Source organism: Podarcis gaigeae (genome assembly GCF_964106915.1).
Source record: "Podarcis gaigeae genome assembly, chromosome: 1".
NCBI lineage: Eukaryota > Metazoa > Chordata > Lepidosauria > Squamata > Lacertidae > Podarcis > Podarcis gaigeae.
In genome coordinates, this window is record NC_139678.1 from 74,978,590 (window position 1) to 74,999,670 (window position 21,081).

The following is a 21,081-nucleotide window of genomic DNA, read 5'->3' on the forward strand; positions in this document are numbered from 1 at the left end:
TATTATGGAAAACTTAATAAAAAATATTTATAAGAGATGCTGCTCTTCCTGTCCCACAATGCCAAGTCCTCCTTAGGTTTCCGAACTGGATATCGTAGAATGTTTAAGCAGCACACACTCGCAAGTTGCAACATTGATCACGAAATATATATCGTATATTGTACATTTGACATGACAGAGAAAAGGCAAAGGAGAATCAGCAGAGAATCAGTAAATGATTCTGGAGATCAGTTAGCCCTACCTGATAACCATTTCAGACATGCTATTTTTCTATGTACCGTGGTACCTCAGTTTAAGAACAGCCCTGTTTACAAACTATTCGGTATAAGAGCTCCGCAGAACCGGAAGTAGTGTTCCGGTTAGCGAACTTTACCTCAGTCTACAAATGGAAGCCGAACGGTGGAAGGGCACCGGCAGTGGGAGGCCTCATTAGGGAATAATAAAGAAATAAAATTTAAAATTTTTAAATAAAAATATAAAAAATATAAATAAGAATGGCTTTGGTTTAAGAACAGACTTCCAGATCAGATTAAGTTCATAAACCGAGGTACCACTGTACATTTCCTTCTACGTACATTTTCATGTATGCAAATGGTACAAATGTTCCTTTTTCATGACTCTGGATAAAGCAATCTTTACTTTTATTAATGAAGACCGCTTGACATATAAACTAATTACTCAGTCACATGACGAAGCATCTGTCTCGAAATGCACATCTGGTGGTGTTCAAGCTTTGATCTCAAAATAACTTGACTGAAACATTTTGTTTCTTCATTGCTTTAAATCACCAACTCCATTTGGCAATAGTGCACGTAACTGAGTTTCTACCTTAGATAAAGGAATATTTTGACTTATGTAAACAGTTGTATGTATTTTTCTTAAGAATGGGTGTGTTGCTCAGATTTGTAAAGGTAGCTTTTTAAAATGCCTGTTGGTTCAACAATGGACTGGACATTCGGATTCATTTATGATTATACATTCAGATAAATAATTATTTTTTCCACACACAAATGCATCAGTGCATCTTTCCCTTGTGAAAAAATTGGTCATCTAAAAACTGGAGCTATTGAATTGCTCAATTAGATTAGTCGTCTATCTGCCCTCCCTTCTTACTGAAATTATGCTAAAATTACTGGGCTATCTTAAACTTATAACATCACTGTTATAGCAGACGACTCTGGATATTGAGGCAACATTGAAACTTATTGTGCTACAAAGCAGTGGCAAGAAATGCAAAAGGATATTGTTTTCAGTAACACTATGGAAGCAGCCGAGGAAAGCATGGAAACTGCTGACCACAAAGCATCATCAAAACCTCTTTGTAAGCTCACATAAAAGTTTTCTGACAGTATTATTGACAGTGGGGGTGTCAGTTTTGAAGGAAGGAATGAAAGAGAACTAGAGCTCAGAAGGCTTGATGACATTGTTCTTGACCATTGCACTCAATGAATTGGAAAACAGATTCGAGGAAAGAGACAATACTGTTATAGTAACAAGTCTGCAAGTATTACAGGAATGATGACAACTTGAATCCACTGTGTGAAATATTGCACAACTCAGATCACTGTAAAAAGCTAGGGAACTTAAAATGGGAGTTTGAGTTGGTAAAATACTGTATTGAAGAGAGACTATCATTGGTCAGATTTGCAAATGAGCTCACAAAATACTGTATTTCCTGGACTTGGTCTTTTGGTTGAGGCTGCATGGATAATTCTAGTGTACTGAAGTAAGAATCTAAGATTCCACCCTAGTCTGTTTCTCCTTACAGTCACCAGTTGGATGCCTCTGGAAGCCAAGTATCGCATTGGCCATTGCCATTCCCCCAGCCTCAGTCCTGTATACTCATCATACTCATCTGAAGGTGGAGAGGTGCCCAAGACATTCTGTGAGGTTCTGATGCTCTGGAGTAAGGGACACAATAAAGGATGTCCAACAAGCATAATCTGGACCTACAGGGAAGTTATCACAGCTGTTTGTGGAAAGTGGCTGTAAGAAGCCCCCTTCCTTCCTGGAAATGAGGGATTGGTGCAGCAAGGTACAAGAAGAGGATGAGTCACCATAAGTGTGAGCTGAGTTTACTTAAGAGAAAGACAGTATTCATATGTTGTCCTTTGCAGCCAGGTCAACAGCTGCAGAAAAGGCTGGGAAATGGGTGGGGAGCAGCATGAAGCCATCAAGTCAACTACTTTTTTAAGTGAAAATGAAAACCTTTCTTTTATAGAAAAATAACTAGAAACATAGTTTCTCTCTCTTTCTATAAACTTCTCCTCCAATATCCAGTCTTCAGATGCAACCCTAAAAAGGGGTCACTTTCCAATGGGGCATTTTCCTAGCAAACACATGGTCCCAACCCTGCATCTGCTGAGAGAACAATGTGTGTGTGTGTGTGTGTGTGTGTGTGTGTGTGTGTGTGTGTGTGTGAGAGAGAGAGAGAGAGAGAGAGAGAGAGAGAGAGAGAGGAGAGAAGTTGCAGGGATAGATGCTTAGCCATTACTGAGCCACCCCATTTTCTCCAACAATTGCTCCCACTCCCCCACAAAAAAAAATATCACATTTTCATCCCATTTACACTTTCAGTTTTGGAGCCTGACCAGGAGAGAGAGAAAATTTTATAGATGGCTTGGGAAAACATTTGCAGGGGAAAACTGGCAAGCAAGAGAATGATTCACCTTCCCTCTCCTACCAGCTGAATTCCCTCTGCCTTTGACTTACAAGGGAGGGAAACATGGGGCTTCTTCTCATAATCCTCACTGGGTGACCTCGGGCCAGTCGCCACCTCTCAACCTAACCTACCTACCTCGCAGGGTTGTTGTGGGGATTAAATGAGGAGAGCCCAATTACTGCCACCTCAAACACTAGAGGAAATTATTGTTCTCCCTGAAATAATGAGATTGCAGCCAACCACATGGGAGCTGATTCATTTGGCCTGCGCACATGTTTTCCTCAGTATTATTGTAACCATATTGTTTGTTTGGTTGGTTGGGAGGTTGGTTGGTTGGTTGAAAAATGTTATACAGTGGTACTTCGGGTTAAGTACTTAATTCATTCCGGAGGTCTGTTCTTAAACTGAAACTGTTCTTAATCTGAGGTACCACTTTAGCTAATGGGGCCTCCTGCTGCCACCACACCACCGGAGCACAATTTCTGTTCTCATCCTGAAGCAAAGTTCTTAACCCGAGGTACTATTTCTAGGTTAGCGGAGTCTGTAACCTGAAGCATATGTAACCCGAGGTACCGCTGTATTATTTTATTACACAAAATAATACAACTGTAAATAATATTTCCTTAAAATGAAATATAAACAAAGCAAAACTATATATACATATATAAATGCATCACAAATAAAGCAATTCCTTGTCCCTTTTATTGAATTAACTTCTATTTGAGGACATACTGTTGAGTTCTGGAGAATTCTTCATCAAGCAGCTGACAACTGTGAGATTTTATTTTGTGTTTTAACAGTGGACAGTGTGTGTGTCATTTTATGCTCAGTCACTTCTCACCGGCTTTCTTGCGCTGCCACCCCGCTCTCGGAAGAAGTGCTGGTGGTGGTCAGGCCTTCTTCTGCCTGGGACCTCAGCTGTCTCTCACGCTCCCTTCGGCGCCGCTCTCGGGCTGCTTCCTCCTCGTCCTCCACACTCCATTGCGCCGTCAGCCTATCGATCACAGAGAAAGTGAAGTCAGGTGAAGCAGAGGTATGTTGCTATGTGGCATGGAGAAAATACAAAGCCCGAACCACCATGAGCGGCACAGATCCTCAACTGTCATAGCTCAGTGGAAGAGCATCTGCTCTGCAGGCCAAAGCTTCAGTCCCCAGCATCTCCAGGAAAGAGAAAGAGACCCCACCTGAAGCCCTGGAGAGCCTCCAGTGCCAATCAGGGCAGACAATACTGAGCTAGGTAGTCCAAGGCAGTATAAAGAAGCTTTCTAGAAAATGCAAATGGATCGGATGGGGAGGGGTAAGGAGTTTGGTATTCATTCATTCATTCATACATACATACCTACCCTGCCCATCTGGTTGGGTTTCCCCAGCCACTCTGGGTGGCTCCCAACAGAATATTAAAAACACGATCAAACATCAAACATTAAAAACTTCCCTAAACAGGGCTGCCTTCAGATGTCTTGTAAAAGTCAGATAGTTGTTTATTTCCTTGACATCTGATGGGAGGGTGTTCCACAGGGCAGGCACCACAACCGAGAAGGCCCTCTGCCTGTTTCCCTGTAACTTCACTTCTTGCAGGGAGGGAATCGCCAGAAGGCCCTCAGCGCTGGACCTCAGTGTCCAGGCTGAACAATGGGGGTGGAGACACTCCTTCAGGTATACTGGGCTGAGGCCATTTAGGGCTTTACTGTTCAGCACCAACACTTTGAATTGTGCTCAGAAATGTACCGAGAGCCAATGTAGGTCTTTCAGGACTGGTGTTATATGGTCTCGGCTGCGAGGTAAGGTGCAAATGCACCAGCAGAGCTAATCCAGCCTTGCTGGTAGAGCATCTGCCCAGCATAGACCTTCCCTCCCCTTCTTGGTAAATAACAGCAGTTACCTGACAGGAACCTAGCACAGGAACCCCACTCTCACCCCCGACCAGCTGCTTTGTGTGCTATATTGCTTCTGAGGTGCTGTGCTGCACAGCAATTGTGTTGATCATAAAATTACCTGTAGTGGAAGCCGATCGCTAACATAGCTTCTACTCTAGCAACTCTATGCACAGCTAGCTGAAGTATTCCTACCTCTAGCGTAGTGGAGGTCAACCTTGTTACCTTTCCAATAATATTTTCAATGGAACTCTTGCACCAGCACTCCCTTTACCTGGGACACAAGCCAAGTTTGCTGGGCCTCACCACCATCCCTTTGAAATATAAGGCATGCCCAAACCAATAGCGTGCTCTGCTAAAGTATGCTTCGTGTAGTTCGGCTTGACGAATTACTTGGTTTGTTCTAAGTGATATGTTTGTGCCCCTTTTCAAGAGCATAGATCCTCCCAAAGCAGCTTGCATAAAAGGGAATCACAGCAAAACCATAAAACTTTATCAACTACACAATTAAAGTAAATGCATAATTCATTTAATTAAATATAAAGGAAGCAGCCTATGATAGACGTCATGGAACTCTTTGCAGCTTACTTGTGACTGCATATATTCAACATGTAAAACATATTTAGCCAAATGAACTGCAGCCTTTGGCATTTCATTAGAAATGCAAACCATCTCACAAAGCACTGTTACCATTTAAAGTGCTAGTGTGGAAGCAGGAACCCTATCAAATAAAAGGAAAGAAGTATCCAGTCTCTGCTTGATAGTCTTCCTCATTCTCCAATTTATTCTAGCATATGGTCTGGTTCACACATCACACTAAGCCAAACATGGCACAGAGCACATGCACGAGTGCGCAGGCTACTGGGGAAGAGACTGCAGCCATGTTGCTTCTGCCTGGTCATTTTGCTGCTGTGTCTCATTGAGATAAGCCACGTTTTGGCTTAGTGTGTTGCACAAACCTGGGCTGATATTTTAGCTCTCCTGGACAAACCAAGAACTGTAAACCAAGAACAAACATTGGTTACAGTTTATAGTTAGAGAAAGCTAAATCACAAGCCTGTGGGCTCCATGATCACTGCAGATGGTGACAGCAGTCACAAAATTAAAAGACGCCTGCTTCTTGGGAGAAAAGCATTGACAAACCTAGACAGCATCATAAAAAGCAGAGACATCACCTTGCCAACAAAAGCTATGGTTTTCCCAGTAGTGATGTATGGAAGTGAGAGCTGGACCATAAAGAAGGCTGGTAGCCAAAGAATTGATGCTTTTGAATTATGGTGCTGGAGGAGACTCTTGAGAGTCCCATGGACTTCAAGAAGATCAAACCTATCCATTCTGAAGGAAATCAGCCCTGAGTGCTCACTGGAAGGACAGATCGTGAAGCTGAGGCTCCAATACTTTGGCCACCTCATGAGAAGAGAAGACTCCCTGGAAAAGACCCTGATGTTGGGAAAGATGGAGGGCACAAGGAGAAGGGGACAACAGAGGGCGAGATGGTTGGACAGTGTTCTCGAAGCTACCAGCATGAGTCTGACCAAACTGCGGGAGGCAGTGGAAGACAGGAGTGCCTGGCATGCTCTGCTCCATGGGGTCACGAAGAGTCGGACACGACTAAACGACTAAACAACAACAACAACAAATCACAAGCCTGGGTTCAGACAACAATCTAAGTCAAAACATGGCTTAGCTCAGTGTAGCACAGCAGCAAAATGTGTGGTAAAGCACAACACAACCACAATCTCCTCCCTAGGAGCCTGGGCATTCGTGTGCAGCCATGGCGCATCTGTCACAAATAAACTTGAAAGCCTCCTCATCACCTCATTCACCTGCCAGAGCAAGGAAATTCCATCAGTTATCCTTTTGCTCTGGCAGATGATGTCATCTGGATTTCACAGAAGGGGTGGGTGAGACTGGGTTTCACATCCCTGTTGCATCACTGCACAAGTGAATTCAGCCACTTGGGCTATTAGAGGCAGACTTAAACTGAGATTTAAATGAGAACAAAGTAAATTGAAACTAAGTGAAATAAACGACACTCAGAAAATGCTGATTCTGACAGGGAGAGAGGCCAAGAAAAGAGCAGAAAAGTCTGGGCTGCCATTCAGTCTCCACAAGGGAGGGAGAATTGTGAATGGTGAGGGACTTTGACATGTTTTCTTAGAAACATAGTAATTTAGTCAGAATTCCTGAGCCAAGCTGTACCATTGCTACAAATGGAGTGGGGAGGTGTGTGTGTGTGAGAAAGTTGGAGGAGGACACCCAGTGCTATCGTCCCGCAGGCCTCCCGAACCAACTCTGCTACATGCTGTTTTTCCTTCCTCCCCAACAGAAGATTAAAATTTTGACATAAAACTCCTCTCAGAACGTCCCAGTCACCAGATAATAAAATTCTCTGTCAGCAGAACTACCCCTCAGATCCCAGAGGAAACGATAAGGTTTCCGTAACATTCCAACATGGGTGATAATATGGGTTATGGTGCCAGCCCCGTTCTTCCCCTCTTTTAGCAGCAGACCACGCTGGTTTCTGCAAAACATACCAGCAGGATGAATGCCTGCATGCAAAACCCACGAACCAACCAGCATTTCTCAGCCCAAAAAAGCAATAAAAGTGCAGGTTCACATATTTTAATTTTTAAGATGAGGGCCAGCAGAGAACGGTCTTGCAGTGGTGCTGCTTACCAGGAGATAGAGGGGCAAGGCAGTGGCAAGGTCGGTGCAGCACAAATTTAGTTCATTTCATTTATTTAACAAAGTTGATACACGGCTTGATTGTAGCAAAGCCTCTAAGCGGTTTACAAGAGATACTAAAACTACCAGTGTTTTTTCCCCTATTAAAACAGTTTAAAAACATTTAAAGATAATTAAAATGAACAGTAAAAGAAGTTATAACACATGTCTGGATAGGCCTGCCTAAACAAAAATGTTTTAAGCAGGTGCTGAAAAGAATACAGTGGTACCTCGGTTTAAGAACTTAATTCGTTCTGGGGGTCCGTACTTAACCTGAAACTGTTCTTAACCTGAAGCACCACTTTAGCTAATGGGGCCTCCTGCTGCAGCTGTGCAGCTACTGCATGATTTCTGTTCTCATCCTGAAGCAAAGTTCTTAACCTGAGGTACTAATTCTGGGTTAGCGGAGTCTGTAACCTGAAGCGTATGTAACCTGAACCTAACCCGAGGTACCACTGTACAGCGAAGGCATCTCCTCAGAAGGAACGTGTGAAACGGACATGCTGACATTTTGAAATCTGGATTTCGGCATCAACATCAGTGGGACAAATACCAATGTCATTTTCAAAACTGAAATTTGAAATCCAAATGTAAATGCAAAGCAAAGTTAATTTATTAAATCCTATTGCAAACCATCTATCCAATATTGTCAGATAACATGTCAGCTGTCAGCTGTGGCCAAATGATGGCTGCTACTGTAAGTCCGCTGCTAGAAACCATCAAATGTTGATTGATGCATGCCGCATCATGGCATATGCTCTGTTGACATCATGACAGCTGTCAAATACCAGCTTCTACAGGTCAAATGCTGTCAAATGTATGTGTTTGTTATTTAATTATCACTACCATTTATAGGGGACGCAGGTGGCGCTGTGGTCTAAACCACAGAGCCTAGGACTTGCCGATCCGAAGGTCGGCGGTTCAAATCCACGACGGGATGAGCTTCCGTTGCTCGGTCCCTGCTCCTGCCCACCTAGCAGTTCGAAAGCACGTCAAAGTGCAAGCAGATAAATAGGTACCACTCTGGCAGGAAGGTAAACAGCGTTTCCATGCGCTGCTCTGGTTCACCAGAAGCGGGTTAGTCATGCTGGCCCCATGACCTGGAAGCTGTCTGTGGACAAATGCCAGCTCCTTCAGCCTATAGAGCGAGATGAGCACGTAACCCCATAGTCGTTCGCAACTGGACTTAACTGTTAGGGGTACCTTTACCTTTTTACCATTTCTAAACTGCTGTACTGTCTACAAGATCTCAAAGCACTTTACATACACGACAAGCACAAAAAAACCCACATCAAGTCATTCATATAACAAAACAGGGGTGCCAAGTATGGGGGGCAGTGGGGGAACTCCCTTCTCGTAGTAACATGGAGAACTACATCCTTGAGCTTCTGTCACCACCTAAGCACATTTTTGTTCATGGAAGTACTGGTATATTCTAGGATATGTTTTTGTTTCTATTTCAATTTTTCACATTTTATCATTTATATTGTGTTGCTTAATTTTGTTATACCACCGGTATGAAGTTCACGGCATGTAATGCCTTGAAAGAAAATATTATAAAAATGATATATAGGTGGTACATGACTCCAGTCAAGCTTGCAAAAATATATCATCTGTCGGACAATAAATGTTGGAAATGTAAAGAAACTGAAGGAACGTTCTTTCACCTCTGGTGGACATGCCCTAGAGTTAAGGCTTTCTGGGAAATGATATATAATGAGTTGAAAAAGGTATTTAAGTATATCTTCCCTAAGAAACCAGAGGCCTTTCTTTTAGGCATTGTTGGCCAGAGGGTGTTAAAGAAGGACAGAACATTCTTTATGTATGCAACAACAGCAGCAAGGATACTTGTCGCCAAGCATTGGAAAACCCAAGATTTGCCCACACTGGAAGAATGGCAGATGCAACTGATAGACTATATGGAACTAGCAGAAATGACTGGCAGAATCCGAGACCTGGGAGAGGAAGCAGTGGAAGAGGACTGGAAGAAATTTAAGGACTATTTACAAAAACATTGCAAATTGTATGAGTGTTAAGAAAGATGCAAGATTGTAAATAACATGGCACCACTAAGCTAGTTGAAAGGAATATGAAGACAAGTGAAATTTAAGAAAGGATAAATTTTGGATAAATATTATGTCAAAATTAAGTTTTTAAGGTTTGGATAAAAGTATCTAAAATTAGGGACACAATATTGGAAAATTATAAAATAAGAATTGAAACAAGGTGATAAATTGCTGGTTAAAGTTTTATAAACCAGGAACGCAGGAACGAGAGATATGAGGAAGTCCAAAAAAGCGAAGAAAATATGGCTATTATAAGATGTAAGTTTTTTCTTTTTTCTTTTTTGCTGTTATTTTGTTTTTTCTTCTTTATTGTATTAAGAAAATCTTTAATAAATATTTTATTTTTTTAAAAAATTATTATTGGGTTTTTGGAAACCACATTGTGATCTTTTTCTGAATGAAAATATTTAAATAAATAAATGCTGTCAGAGAAGTGACACAATTGGATGCAACTCTACATAGAGAGTGCTCTACACAAACACACACACAAGTATTTCAGCGTAAACAGACACTTTCTTTTCCCTTTTCTGCTTTCAAGTTTCACCCCATAACTTTGAGCTTGGGCGTACAGACCCAAGAACAAAGACAGCAAAACTGTCAGATGTAAAGACCTGAGAAACCTCTATCTTAATTCATTCTGCGCTCATATTTACTGTTTTCTCCACAGTTTCCATGGAAATAGTTGTCTAGGCCCTGGCAGAAAGCCAAAGTGGTGTGCTTTTTTCCCTCTAATACAGTAATCTAAATGAAGTCATTCATGGACTTTCCATCATGACCTCTGTCCCATATGTATGTGACAATACTTGACAAAAGGCTTGATTCAGAAACACTCTTAATCCAAAATTTTCCAGCTTGCCCCATTCCAGTAGGAAGAGAAAGTCACAATTTTGGTAGATGTATTTGGGATCCTCGTTTTGTTTAAACTGCGCCTTTTCCAGAATGTCAAACCAAGGGTTTAAAATGGGAATTACAACACCCCTCCCAGATCTAGCATGCATCCCTGCCCTGGATTAGACCACTGGGAGTCCATTAGGAACGTTGTAACAGGCATTTATATTGCCATTGTAGCCTCCTTTCGCCACTCCCTTTGTTTCTCAGTTGGATGTGACTAATTTTCCCTCCATGACCTCAGAAGCTCATGATCTGTTGCTTTTTCTTTTGCTCTGGCTGCACGGAATTTAATTGAAGGACAATTACTTCAAGAACAACAGTAGCCCAGTGACATCGCATACAAAAAGGCCAAAAAAAGATACAGCTACATGCTTGAAAGATAGGCTGCACCAGCGCTCTGCCAAATGGCATCCTCCTGGCAACAAGCTCACTCCTACGGATTCCACCTGTCTCTCCATTATCAAGTTCTTCCTTTTAGTTCAACTTCAGTAGCAGAAAGTAGATGTATTCATGTTTGCATTATTTATATGAACGAACCACCAATTGTTGCCAGTTTGGAGAAGTTGCAACCTTGTCCACATCAGCTGACTCAACTAACTACATCAATGCAAGACGACAGCAGTACCTTCTCCTCAAAAACCACAATTTTTGTGGAGATCATTTTATGTGGAGATGTATGGGTTTTAAAACTTGCTCAAGATCCTTAAAGTGGCATAGTTATCTTGGTAGAAATGGTCCTCTGTTTCCATCATGAGTGAGATGGGTCAAAGAGAAACATTGCAGCTACAGCTGGACAGGAAATTGTGCTTCCTCTGCGATGAAGCCATTTTAAGTCCACTTCAGGTGTTCCTACTCCATGTGATTAACACCCCACGGAAAAGGAAGTGGGGACAAGCTCTCTCACCCCCATCCCCCTCCACAAGCTGGAAGGTGACTGCTTGCAACAGGGATACAACAGGTCTGATATTGTTATGTTGTGGGGGAACATATCAGACGACACAGCGATTCTTCAAACAGCTCTTGTTTATTCACAGGCCAGAACAGAACTGAACTGAAGGGTTCAGCCAGCCTGCTTATATAGAGCTCCACTACAACGCAACAGTAACAACTTTCTGTAGCTATCCAATCACTGAACGTCACTTTCTATTATTTATTTGCATATGTGGACCTGAGTGAAAACTATCTACACTATCCCCCTGCTGGCCCAGGGTGAGAACTTCAGTACATAACAGATATATTCCTGCATGCAATGCTCTTCCTTCCTCTTTTGGAGGTGTTCTGGCTGCAACAAGGAGCCTGTTCTCCTCTTACAGGCTCCCTGTGATTTTAGAACCCTTGAAAATCAGGGTTCAATGATGAGTGGGGAGTCTACAACATGAGCAGAGCTGGCTCACACTGCAGTCACCATCCAACTTGTGGAGGGCAACAAAGATGGCAGAGAGTGCAGGGCGAGGGCACTCGTCCCTACTACCTGCACCACGCTGATATAGGAACACCTCCCTAGGACTTTATTCAAAGGAAATTTGTTTTTCTTCACAGCTGTGCACCTCCTGGAATATATATTTTTGCATAAGATTTGTTGATTGGCTTGCGGGTGCAATTGTCTGTGGTTCTGAAAATCATGTGGCATTGGCTGGGCACATAAACACATCTGACTGCTGTTATCAGGCACACACTACACATTATGGAAAGACCTCTCCTCTAAGTTACCCCAGTATTAAGCAGTTGTGGCATGATCTCACCACATTAGTGTTTCCCCAGCACCCACAGAAGAGGCCAAGTGGGAAAATGCTAACACAATGACATCACGCCATAGCTTTCTTCTTCATTTCCAGGAATCTAAACATATTTTTCCCATAATGCACAGTTTCAGCCAGAGATATTCTGGGTGTGGGCCCTAAACTTTCCAATGTTCTGTGCAGAGGGGATGTGGGGGTGTCACGGCTGCTGGAGAGGGAAGAAATATGTGCTGCAGACCCAGTAACAATCCCCCAAGCCTGTAATCATATAAACAAAAGCATACTACTCATTAAGCATAATATATAGTTTGGCATTCTGTAGGCAAAAATAAAAAAATCACCTGTGGACTATGCCATATATGTATTATGTCTGCATCGTAAGGGATGATAAAGTGAAAAGCCAAGAAAAAGAATTACATCAAAAACATGTTTTCTTTTTATTTGGCCCCCTTTGCACAATTACCGTATTTCTCTCTATAAGACGCACCAGACCACAAGTCGCACCTAGTTTTTGGAGGAGGAAAACAAGAAAAAAAATATTCTGAATCTCAGAAGCCAGAACAACAAGAGGGATCACTGCGCAGCGAAAGCCCCAATCCCTCTTGCTGTTGTGGCTTCTGGGATAGCTGCACAGCCTGCATTCACTCCATAAGACACACACACATTTCCCCTTACTTTTTAGGAAGTCTTATAGTGCAAAAAATATGGTAGTTATCCTTCTTGATCCACTTGAGTTTCTCAGTTGTCTGCACTTTCTGGTGAATCAGACAGGAGAAAGAGCTAAAAGAAAGCAATCAATGTCTCAGCCCACATGCACACACAAAGAAACAGCTTCTTGAGTCTTGATTCACTTCTCTTTTCAGTGATAAGTGATGGTAGAAACATTAGCAGGATTGCAATCTCTGATGCGCAAATGGGCATGGAATACAGAGTAATCTAGAGACCTGGGGCTTACCTAGACATAACAGGGCAGCCTCCTCTGTTTATTCTGATAAAGAGGTAGGAGCAAATAGGGGTCTAATTCTCTCTCTCTCTTTCTCACACTTACACTCACACACACACACACACACACACACACGCTGCACCCATGGATGCGGGGAATCGAACCCTGCTCCCTTCTTCATTTCACTTTGCCTGTCTGCACTCTTATCAGTTAATGCCTGCTCTTCTCCAGCTCAGCACACTTTTGGCATCCAATCTGGGAGCAAAAGTGCCCATGGAGGTAAGATGGGAGAGGCTAGGTTCAGCTCCCCTCACCCTGACCCATCTTTTTGTTGTAAAATGTAGAACTCCAGGGTGCAATGTGCCTCCCCATCGTGTGTCATGTAACATGGCCTGTATTTTGGTTGGTTGGTTGATTTGTGGCAGAAGACAAATATGCTACCAAACACAATACACATTCACTGTGTGTCATATCTGAACTGTGGGCATGGGCCTTTCATTCACGTCTCTCTTCAAAACACACTAGAGAGATGATTAAGGAAAGATATTTTATTCAGTTTAAAGAGACGGAGTGCTTACGAATACACAAATACAAAGCTCAAATGCAATCCATGTGATGTACACATTTTGTATAGAACTGTCAAACCAGAATATCAGCCTAGCCCTGCCATTGGACAAAGTGTGGATGTCACAAAAAGAGAGCAAATCGCTACTCATTTACTTTATTATCAATGCATTTTTACTGCAAGGGTTACTATGCTTGGTTACTATGCACCTTGATGCAGGAGTGGGGATGCAGGAGTGCTCAATAATAAGGCAGCAAAATTTATTTATTCCTTTATTGTATTTATATTACACCTTTTTCTCCAAGGAGCTCAAGATGGTTCACCCCTTCTCATTTAATCCCCTCAACAGCTCTGTGAGGTAACTTAGGCTGAGAGGGAGAGCGACTGGCCCAAGTGGGGATTTGAACCTGGTCTCCCAGGTCCTAGTCTGACACTCTAACCCAGATATAGGCAAACTCCGGCCCTCCAGATATTTGGGACTACAATTCCCATCACCCCTGACCACTGGTCCTGTTAGCGAGGGATGATGGGAATTGTAGTCCCAAACATCTGGAGGGCCGGAGTTTGCCTATGCCTGCTCTAACCACTGTACCATGCTGGCTTGGATCAACTCTAAATTTACATATAGTCAGCAAGGGTTCCTGCTTGAAACACCCTAGAATTCCTTGTTTATGTAGACAGAGGTTGGTGCAGGATCAAATAATCCTGAGATAATTATGTTTGAAGCCTTCTAGATTCTTTGTGTAAACATGTTTCAGAATTCATCAGGCACTTGCTTTCCTTGCATGTGTATTTTCACTGTATTTTAATACTTTTTTTTTTAATTTTAGTGTCTATGTAAATGAGAAAAATGCAATTATATGCAGGTTTCACCCAAGCAAGCACTTCAATAGCTCCTTACAGACAATTCCGCTAGTTTACCTTTAGGGTGTTCTGTAATCTCCACACTCATTGCTATTGCAATGCTATAAATGATTTCCTCAAGTAAATGCTTTGTAGAGTGGCTTCCTTGGTGAGGAAACAGAATGAATAGATTACAACAGTTACTGGGGCATTTTACACTCATTAGCTAACCAGCATAGTAGAATTAGTTCCATATATTAAATTCCTGAAATAAATAACCCCCTCTAGTATATCATTTCCTTTTTAAATGGATGGCTAAATGTATTTTCTACACCAAATGTTTCCCAGCAAATGCGCAACAATCCAGTGGTGCTGTGCAGACACTGGGAATAATTTAACCTTGACGTCCTCTGGCTCATCTTCCACCTGAAGCTCTTTCACCACAATTTGTGTCCACCTTTCATAGTCTGACTCCAGCCCCTGGCTCTGCCAACTTTCCCCAATGTCCTAATGTCAAATTAAAATGTCACACTGTTCATGCGCTGCAAGCTCCTGGCAGTGATTTCCTGTATGGAAAAGGGAAACAACGATAGGTTATGTTTTTAGGGACTCAGACCAAACATTGGGTCTCCGAAGGCATGAATTTATTACAAAGCATCATTAACTGTGTCGGAATGTGCTCAGATATTTATGGTACAAGTGGGTGGCTTAACTGTATGACCCTTTTGCATTTCTAGTCCTGTAGTACACAAGATGACAGTCGCATTGTTATGTGGAACAAAACAGAGCATTCCCCCGCACCCCACCCCACACCCCCAAAAACCTCCACAGGGAGCATCTTCCTCTAGCCTAGCTCTGTCTGTCCTGCTAAAAATAGAGCCAGCACCCATTTCCTATGACCCCATTCCACGCCCACCCACTTTTACTGGCTTGTCTGCCCACACCTTTCACACAAAAGGACGAGAGACAAATGTGAGCCTTCTTTCAGGCCTTGGGGATGAGCTGAAATAGGGGTCTGTCCTTGCCCGCTTCTCTTACATAGCATATCTTGCTGGATGACTCAAGAATGAATTGGAGCATGTCTTCTGTGGACCTGAGTTCAAGAACTGCAGGATTAAGAGTGACTGGAGGGAAGATGGAAAGGAGACCCCCCCAATGGAATTGCCTGAAAACGTTCTAAATCATACTGTTTCTAACTAACATATTGTCAACACGAGGATAGAGCCAGGAAGGGGAAGCTCACCACATAAGTGTTAGCCTACCTAGCTGAAATTGACCAATTGTAAGTGAAATGTGATACATCGTGGCCAGAGCCTCACCTCAGAGGCGGATTTGGGGGAGTGTGACTGGTTCAGTGGCACTGGGCACAGAGCCTTGGGAGCACCACAGCAATGTTGTAGAATGGAAGGTGAGGGGCAGGGGGAATTTCAGCATCACACAGGGTGCTGCTGAAATTTGAGATCCCAAGGTCCACCACTGAGTGTCTGATTGGTTCAGAGGTAGGGAGACCAGCTTTTCAGATACAGTGGTACCTCAGGTTAAGTACTTAATTCGTTCCGGAGGTCCATGTTGTTGTTGTTGTTGTTGTTTAGTCGTTTAGTCGTGTCCGACTCTTCGTGACCCCATGGACCAGAGAACGCCAGGCACCTCTGTCCTCCACTGCCTCCCGCAGTTTGGTCAAACTCATGCTGGTAACCTCGAAAACACTATCCAACCATCTCGTCCTCTGCCGTCCCCTTCTCCTTGTGCCCTCCATCTTTCCCAGCATCAGGGTCTTCTCCAGGGAGTCTTCTCTTCTCATGAGGTGGCCAAAGTACTGGAGCCTCAGCTTCACAATCTGTCCTTCCAGTGAGCACTCAGGGTTGATTTCCTTCAGTATGGAGAGGTTTGATCTTCTTGCAGTCCATGGGACTCTCAAGAGTCTCCTCCAGCACCATAATTCAAAAGCATCAATTCTTCGGCGATCAGCCTTCTTTATGGTCCAGCTCTCACTTCCATACATCACTACTGGGAAAACCATAGCTTTAACTATACAAACCTTTGTTGGCAAGGTGATGTCTCTACTTCTCAAGATGCTGTCTAGGCCTGTCATTGCCCTTCTCCCAAGAAGCAGGCGTCTTTTAATTTCGTGGCTGCTGTCACCATCTGCAGTGATCATTGAGCCCAAGAAAGTAAAATCTCTCACTACCTCCATTTCTTCCCCTTCTATTTGCCAGGAGGTGATGGGACCAGTGGCCATGATCTTCGTTTTTTTGATGTTGAGCTTCAGACCATATTTTGCGCTCTCCTCTTTCACCCTCATTAAAAGGTTCTTTAATTCCTCCTCACTTTCTGCCATCAAGGTTGTGTCATCTGCATATCTGAGGTTGTTGATATTTCTTCCGGCAATCTTAATTCCGGCTAGGGATTCATCCAGCCCAGCCTTTCGCATGATGAATTCTGCATATAAATTAAATAAGCAGGGAGACAAAATACAGCCTTGTCGTACTCCTTTCCCAATTTTGAACCAATCAGTTGTTCCATATCCAGTTCTAACTGTAGCTTCTTGTCCCACATAGAGATTTCTCAGGAGACAGATGAGGTGATCTGGCACTCCCATTTCTTTAAGAACTTGCCATAGTTTGCCGTGGTCGACACAGTCAAAGGCTTTTGCATAGTCAATGAAGCAGAAGTAGATGTCTTTCTGGAACTCTCTAGCTTTCTCCATAATCCAGCGCATGTTTGCAATTTGGTCTCTGGTTCCTCTGCCTCTTCTAAATCCAGCTTGCACTTCTGGGAGTTCTCGGTCCACATACTGCTTGAGCCTTCCTTGTAGAATTTTAAGCATAACCTTGCTAGCGTGTGAAATGAGTGCAATTGTGCGGTAGTTGGAGCATTCTTTGGCACTGCCCTTCTTTGGGATTGGGATGTAGACTGATCTTCTCCAATCTTCTGGCCACTGCTGAGTTTTCCAAACTTGCTGGCATATTGAGTGTAGCACCTTAACAGCATCATCTTTTAAAATTTTAAATAGTTCAGGTGGAATACCATCACTTCCACTGGCCTTGTTATTTGCAGTGCTTTCTAAGGCCCATTTGACTTCACTTTCCAGGATGTCTGGCTCAAGGTCAGCAACCACACTACCTGGGGTATACGAGACATCCATTTCTTTCTGGTATAATTCCTCTGTGTATTCTTGCCACCTCTTCTTGATGTCTTCTGCTTCTGTTAGGTCCTTTCCACTTTTGTCCTTTATTATGGAAATCTTTGTACGAAATGTTCCTTTCATATCTCCAATTTTCTTGAACAGATCTCTGGTTCTTCCCATTCTATTGCTTTCCTCTATTTCTTTGCATTGCTCGTTTAAGAAGGTCTTCTTGTCTCTCCTTGCTATTCTTTGGAAATCTGCATTCAATTTCCTGTATCTTTCACCATCTCCCTCGCATTTTGCTTGCCTTCTCTCCCCTGCTATTTGTAAGGCCTCATTGGACAGCCACTTTGCTTTCTTGCATTTCCTTTTCATTGGGATGGTTTTCGTTGCTGCCTCCTGTATAATGTTACGAGCCTCCATCCATAGTTCTTCAGGCATTCTGTCCACCAAATCTAAATCCTTAAACCTGTTCCTCACTTCCACTGTGTATTCATAAGGGAGGTCCATACTTAACCTGAAACTGTTCTTAACCTGAAGCACCACTTTAGCTAATGGGGCTTCCTGCTGCCGCCGCGCCGCCTGAGCACAATTTCTGTTCTTATCCTGAAGCAAAGTTCTTAACCTGAAGCAATATTTCTGGGTTAGCGGAGTCTGTAACCTGAAGTGTATGTAACCTGAAGCGTATGTAACCCGAGGTACCATTTATAATTGCTACTTCCCAGAGTAGCCAGAGCCCTACAAGAGTTTTGAAACTGAGGGCACAAGGGACAGCCCTGGCCTCTCCAGCTTGGTCCCTGAAACTCTTCTGAGGACAAAGATTGGTTACCTCTTTTGCTACCTACTTTTGCCCAGCCCTGAACTGGCATGTGGCCCTCAGAAGGGAAAGTAGCTCTTAGAATGGAAAAGCCCCACCCCACCCCTTGTAAAAGGCAACAAAGTGTTGGCATCCCTATGTGGGTTGCAGCACTAGCTCAATTTCCAAATGGAATACAATATCTGGGATGGCTTCTTTGATATCAAGGGCACAAAGAAAAAGGCAGCCGTTTTTTTTGCCCGATGACTCCCTTAATGGGACAGTTAACATATTTGTCAGGTAGAAGGTGGTTGATGGCCATTTTAACAAGCCAGTTGTGAATACAGTATTTTTTACTCCATTTTTTCCCAGTGTTTATCTCCATTCTCTCCTTAGCCGCTATAATGGTCTCTCATCAATCATTCGCCTGTCCCGCAGTTGCGTTTGTCAAACAGTGTTTGTTCTCCACAGATATCAGAATCCTTCTCATACATGATTCAGCTCATGCCTGCATACATTGTAGGCTCCCAACTTGGGAATTGTAGCATCCAGATTTATTCATTTTCCCCACTGGCTAGTGAGTGGAACATAACTGAGCATAAGTCTCACGCAAGGAATGCAGGGTCTGCGTAAGAGGAGCAATGTGAAATCACAGTACAAGCTAGCTAGAAAATTGAAATGCAAGGAATAACATATGCCATGCTAAATATTTGATTTGTTTTTTTTAAAAAGAAAGGACAAAACCCTCAACAATTAAAGACATCCTGCCAGCCACAACGTTAGATTCTTCTAACAAGAGAAGCTGTCAATTGGCAAAGTGATGGGCAGTGACAGCCTGAAACAGCTGATTTACACGTTCCACAAGCCTGCAAGGCAAGATGAGACATATTTCAGAATGCAAAGTATGAATGATGAAAGGAGGCTCAGAGGAAAGACCCCTGGAGAGCCTTCCCAGACTAGCAGGCTTCCTGATATAATAGGGCACAAGCTGCTTAGTGGGGCACTGAGGATTAAAGCTAAGTCCCTGGTTAGCGTACATACTACAGGGAAACCAAGAGCTAGTTCACAGGATGTTTAAAATGAAGTTGTGCTTCATTTGGTACTTGCACTCTGAAGCTGTCTAGCATCAGATGCATTTCTAAAGATATTGGTAGCCCTCATGCAAAGACCACTAGGGTGGAAAAATCCCTATCACTTGGGGATCAGATGTTAAACTTGTCCAGCTGGCAGCATGCCCAGATTCCATAGTTCTTCGGTGAGCAAGGGGGCTGCAGACACTGAACAACTTAGTAGGTCACTGATTATAGCCTCTGTGGCACCATGCAGTTCAGAGTGGATTGCAGTGAATCAACTTCTTCTGCCACACAAAGAGTCTAGAATGGCTGAAGGCAACGCTTAAGAATGTGTGCATTCGGACACAGCTTCACAAGTCTAGATTTGTACGCTGACTCAGAGATTGAAAATTTATAAGGGCTTTCGGAGGGGTAGGGTTGCCAGCCTGGATAATCTACCCACATACCCTCAATCATACAGATGCAATGAAGGGAGATGCCCCCATTGCATCTCTTGCCACACTTCTTTTTTATTGCGTTTATATCCTGCCTTTCCATCAAGGAGCTCAAGGTTATCCCCCACCAAGCAGGATAAACCCTTTCCCCTTGATGTGCTGGATTCCTCACCCCCACCCCATGAGATCCTTTAAAAGTGAAACATTCAAAAATTGGCACACCCCCCCCTGCAATATGAAATGGTACAGTCCATTCTGCCCACTCTCTGAACTGCATGTGTAGACCAGCCTCACTCTTCCAGAGCCATCACTCAAGCATCTTTCCAGTACCCAGGCTGGATTTCATTGAGTTCTCTGTCAAGAAGTCCCACTTGAGTCCAAGATAGCTTGTGTCCGTTGGAGATCCCTCTGATTCAGGAGGTTACTGACATAGTGATACTGCAGTCCATTGACACCAGACATGCCACGAGGAGTCCTTGCACATAGTTAGAGGTGTGACACACAGCTAAGGGCTGGGTAGAAGGCAGCTGCAGCACTAGGGATACAGCAACCCACAGTGTTTGGAAATTCTGGGAATGAACGCATACAGTATTCAGAGAGGGGGACAGCTCATATTCTTACACTGACAAGAGGGGACATAGTTATCAGGCTTCCAAGGGACAGATGGGCATCAGGAGTGGAATGGGGGTATCTCATGAATGCCCAGCTGAAGAGGAATCCAGCCATTTAAATAGCAGCTTGAGCTAAGCTCGGATCAGGGTACTTTCCACCTTGCAACCCCAGAGGCAGGCAGCACACCAGCCTTAGATGTGTCCAGCACTGTGTACTCACCACTCAATTTTTGTATCAGCACCAAACTGTTTTTTTCCTGTCATTTGCTAACTTGTTCAGATGTAAAAGGGTGCTTTGTGCATGAGTGTCAGGGCTCCTTGTTCTGTTCCTGGCTTTGCTCATGATTTGGTGCACATTATTGGAAGTTACAGGTCAAAGATTTTAACTGGTTTAAATGGCTATTCCCTCTCCCCAGGAAAACCTGGGAACAGCAGTTCTGGGAGAGGGTCAGGGTTCTCAAGCAGAGAATGTTCAGCATTTTCCCCAAACTACAAAGCTTCCACTGTGCCTCAGTATTGCCCTCTGTAAATGGAAGAGGGTGAAAGCCACTGAGCTTGCTATGATCACTAATACACAGTGCAGTCTAGTGCATATCTACATTCCAGAAGTACCAGAAGTCTCATTAATCCCAGGTAAGTGTGAAGAGGATTGTAGCCAAAAGGATGCTACTGTATGGATAACGATTAGGATTCCCCACCACCTCATTTCAACATCTTAGTTGATAAATCA

The 21,081-nt window shown here is 43.3% G+C and overlaps 1 protein-coding gene across 4 annotated transcripts in view; it reads right to left on the reverse strand.

Annotated features, from left to right (window-relative positions):
- Positions 1–21,081, reverse strand: part of LSP1 (lymphocyte specific protein 1) — a 94,345-nt gene that overhangs the window by 32,846 nt on the left and 40,418 nt on the right. For 3 of the 4 annotated variants that reach the window (XR_014560174.1, XM_083722341.1, XM_083722342.1), the window contains exon 2: positions 3,504–3,656. Coding sequence is in view for 2 of the 4 variants with exons in the window: in XM_083722341.1 (XP_083578467.1) it covers positions 3,504–3,656 (153 nt within the window). In the remaining 2 variants the exon portion in view is untranslated. Of the gene's footprint in view, positions 1–40; positions 671–3,503; positions 3,657–21,081 lie in introns of those variants that run through there. The other variant, XM_083722343.1, reaches the window with a different exon arrangement.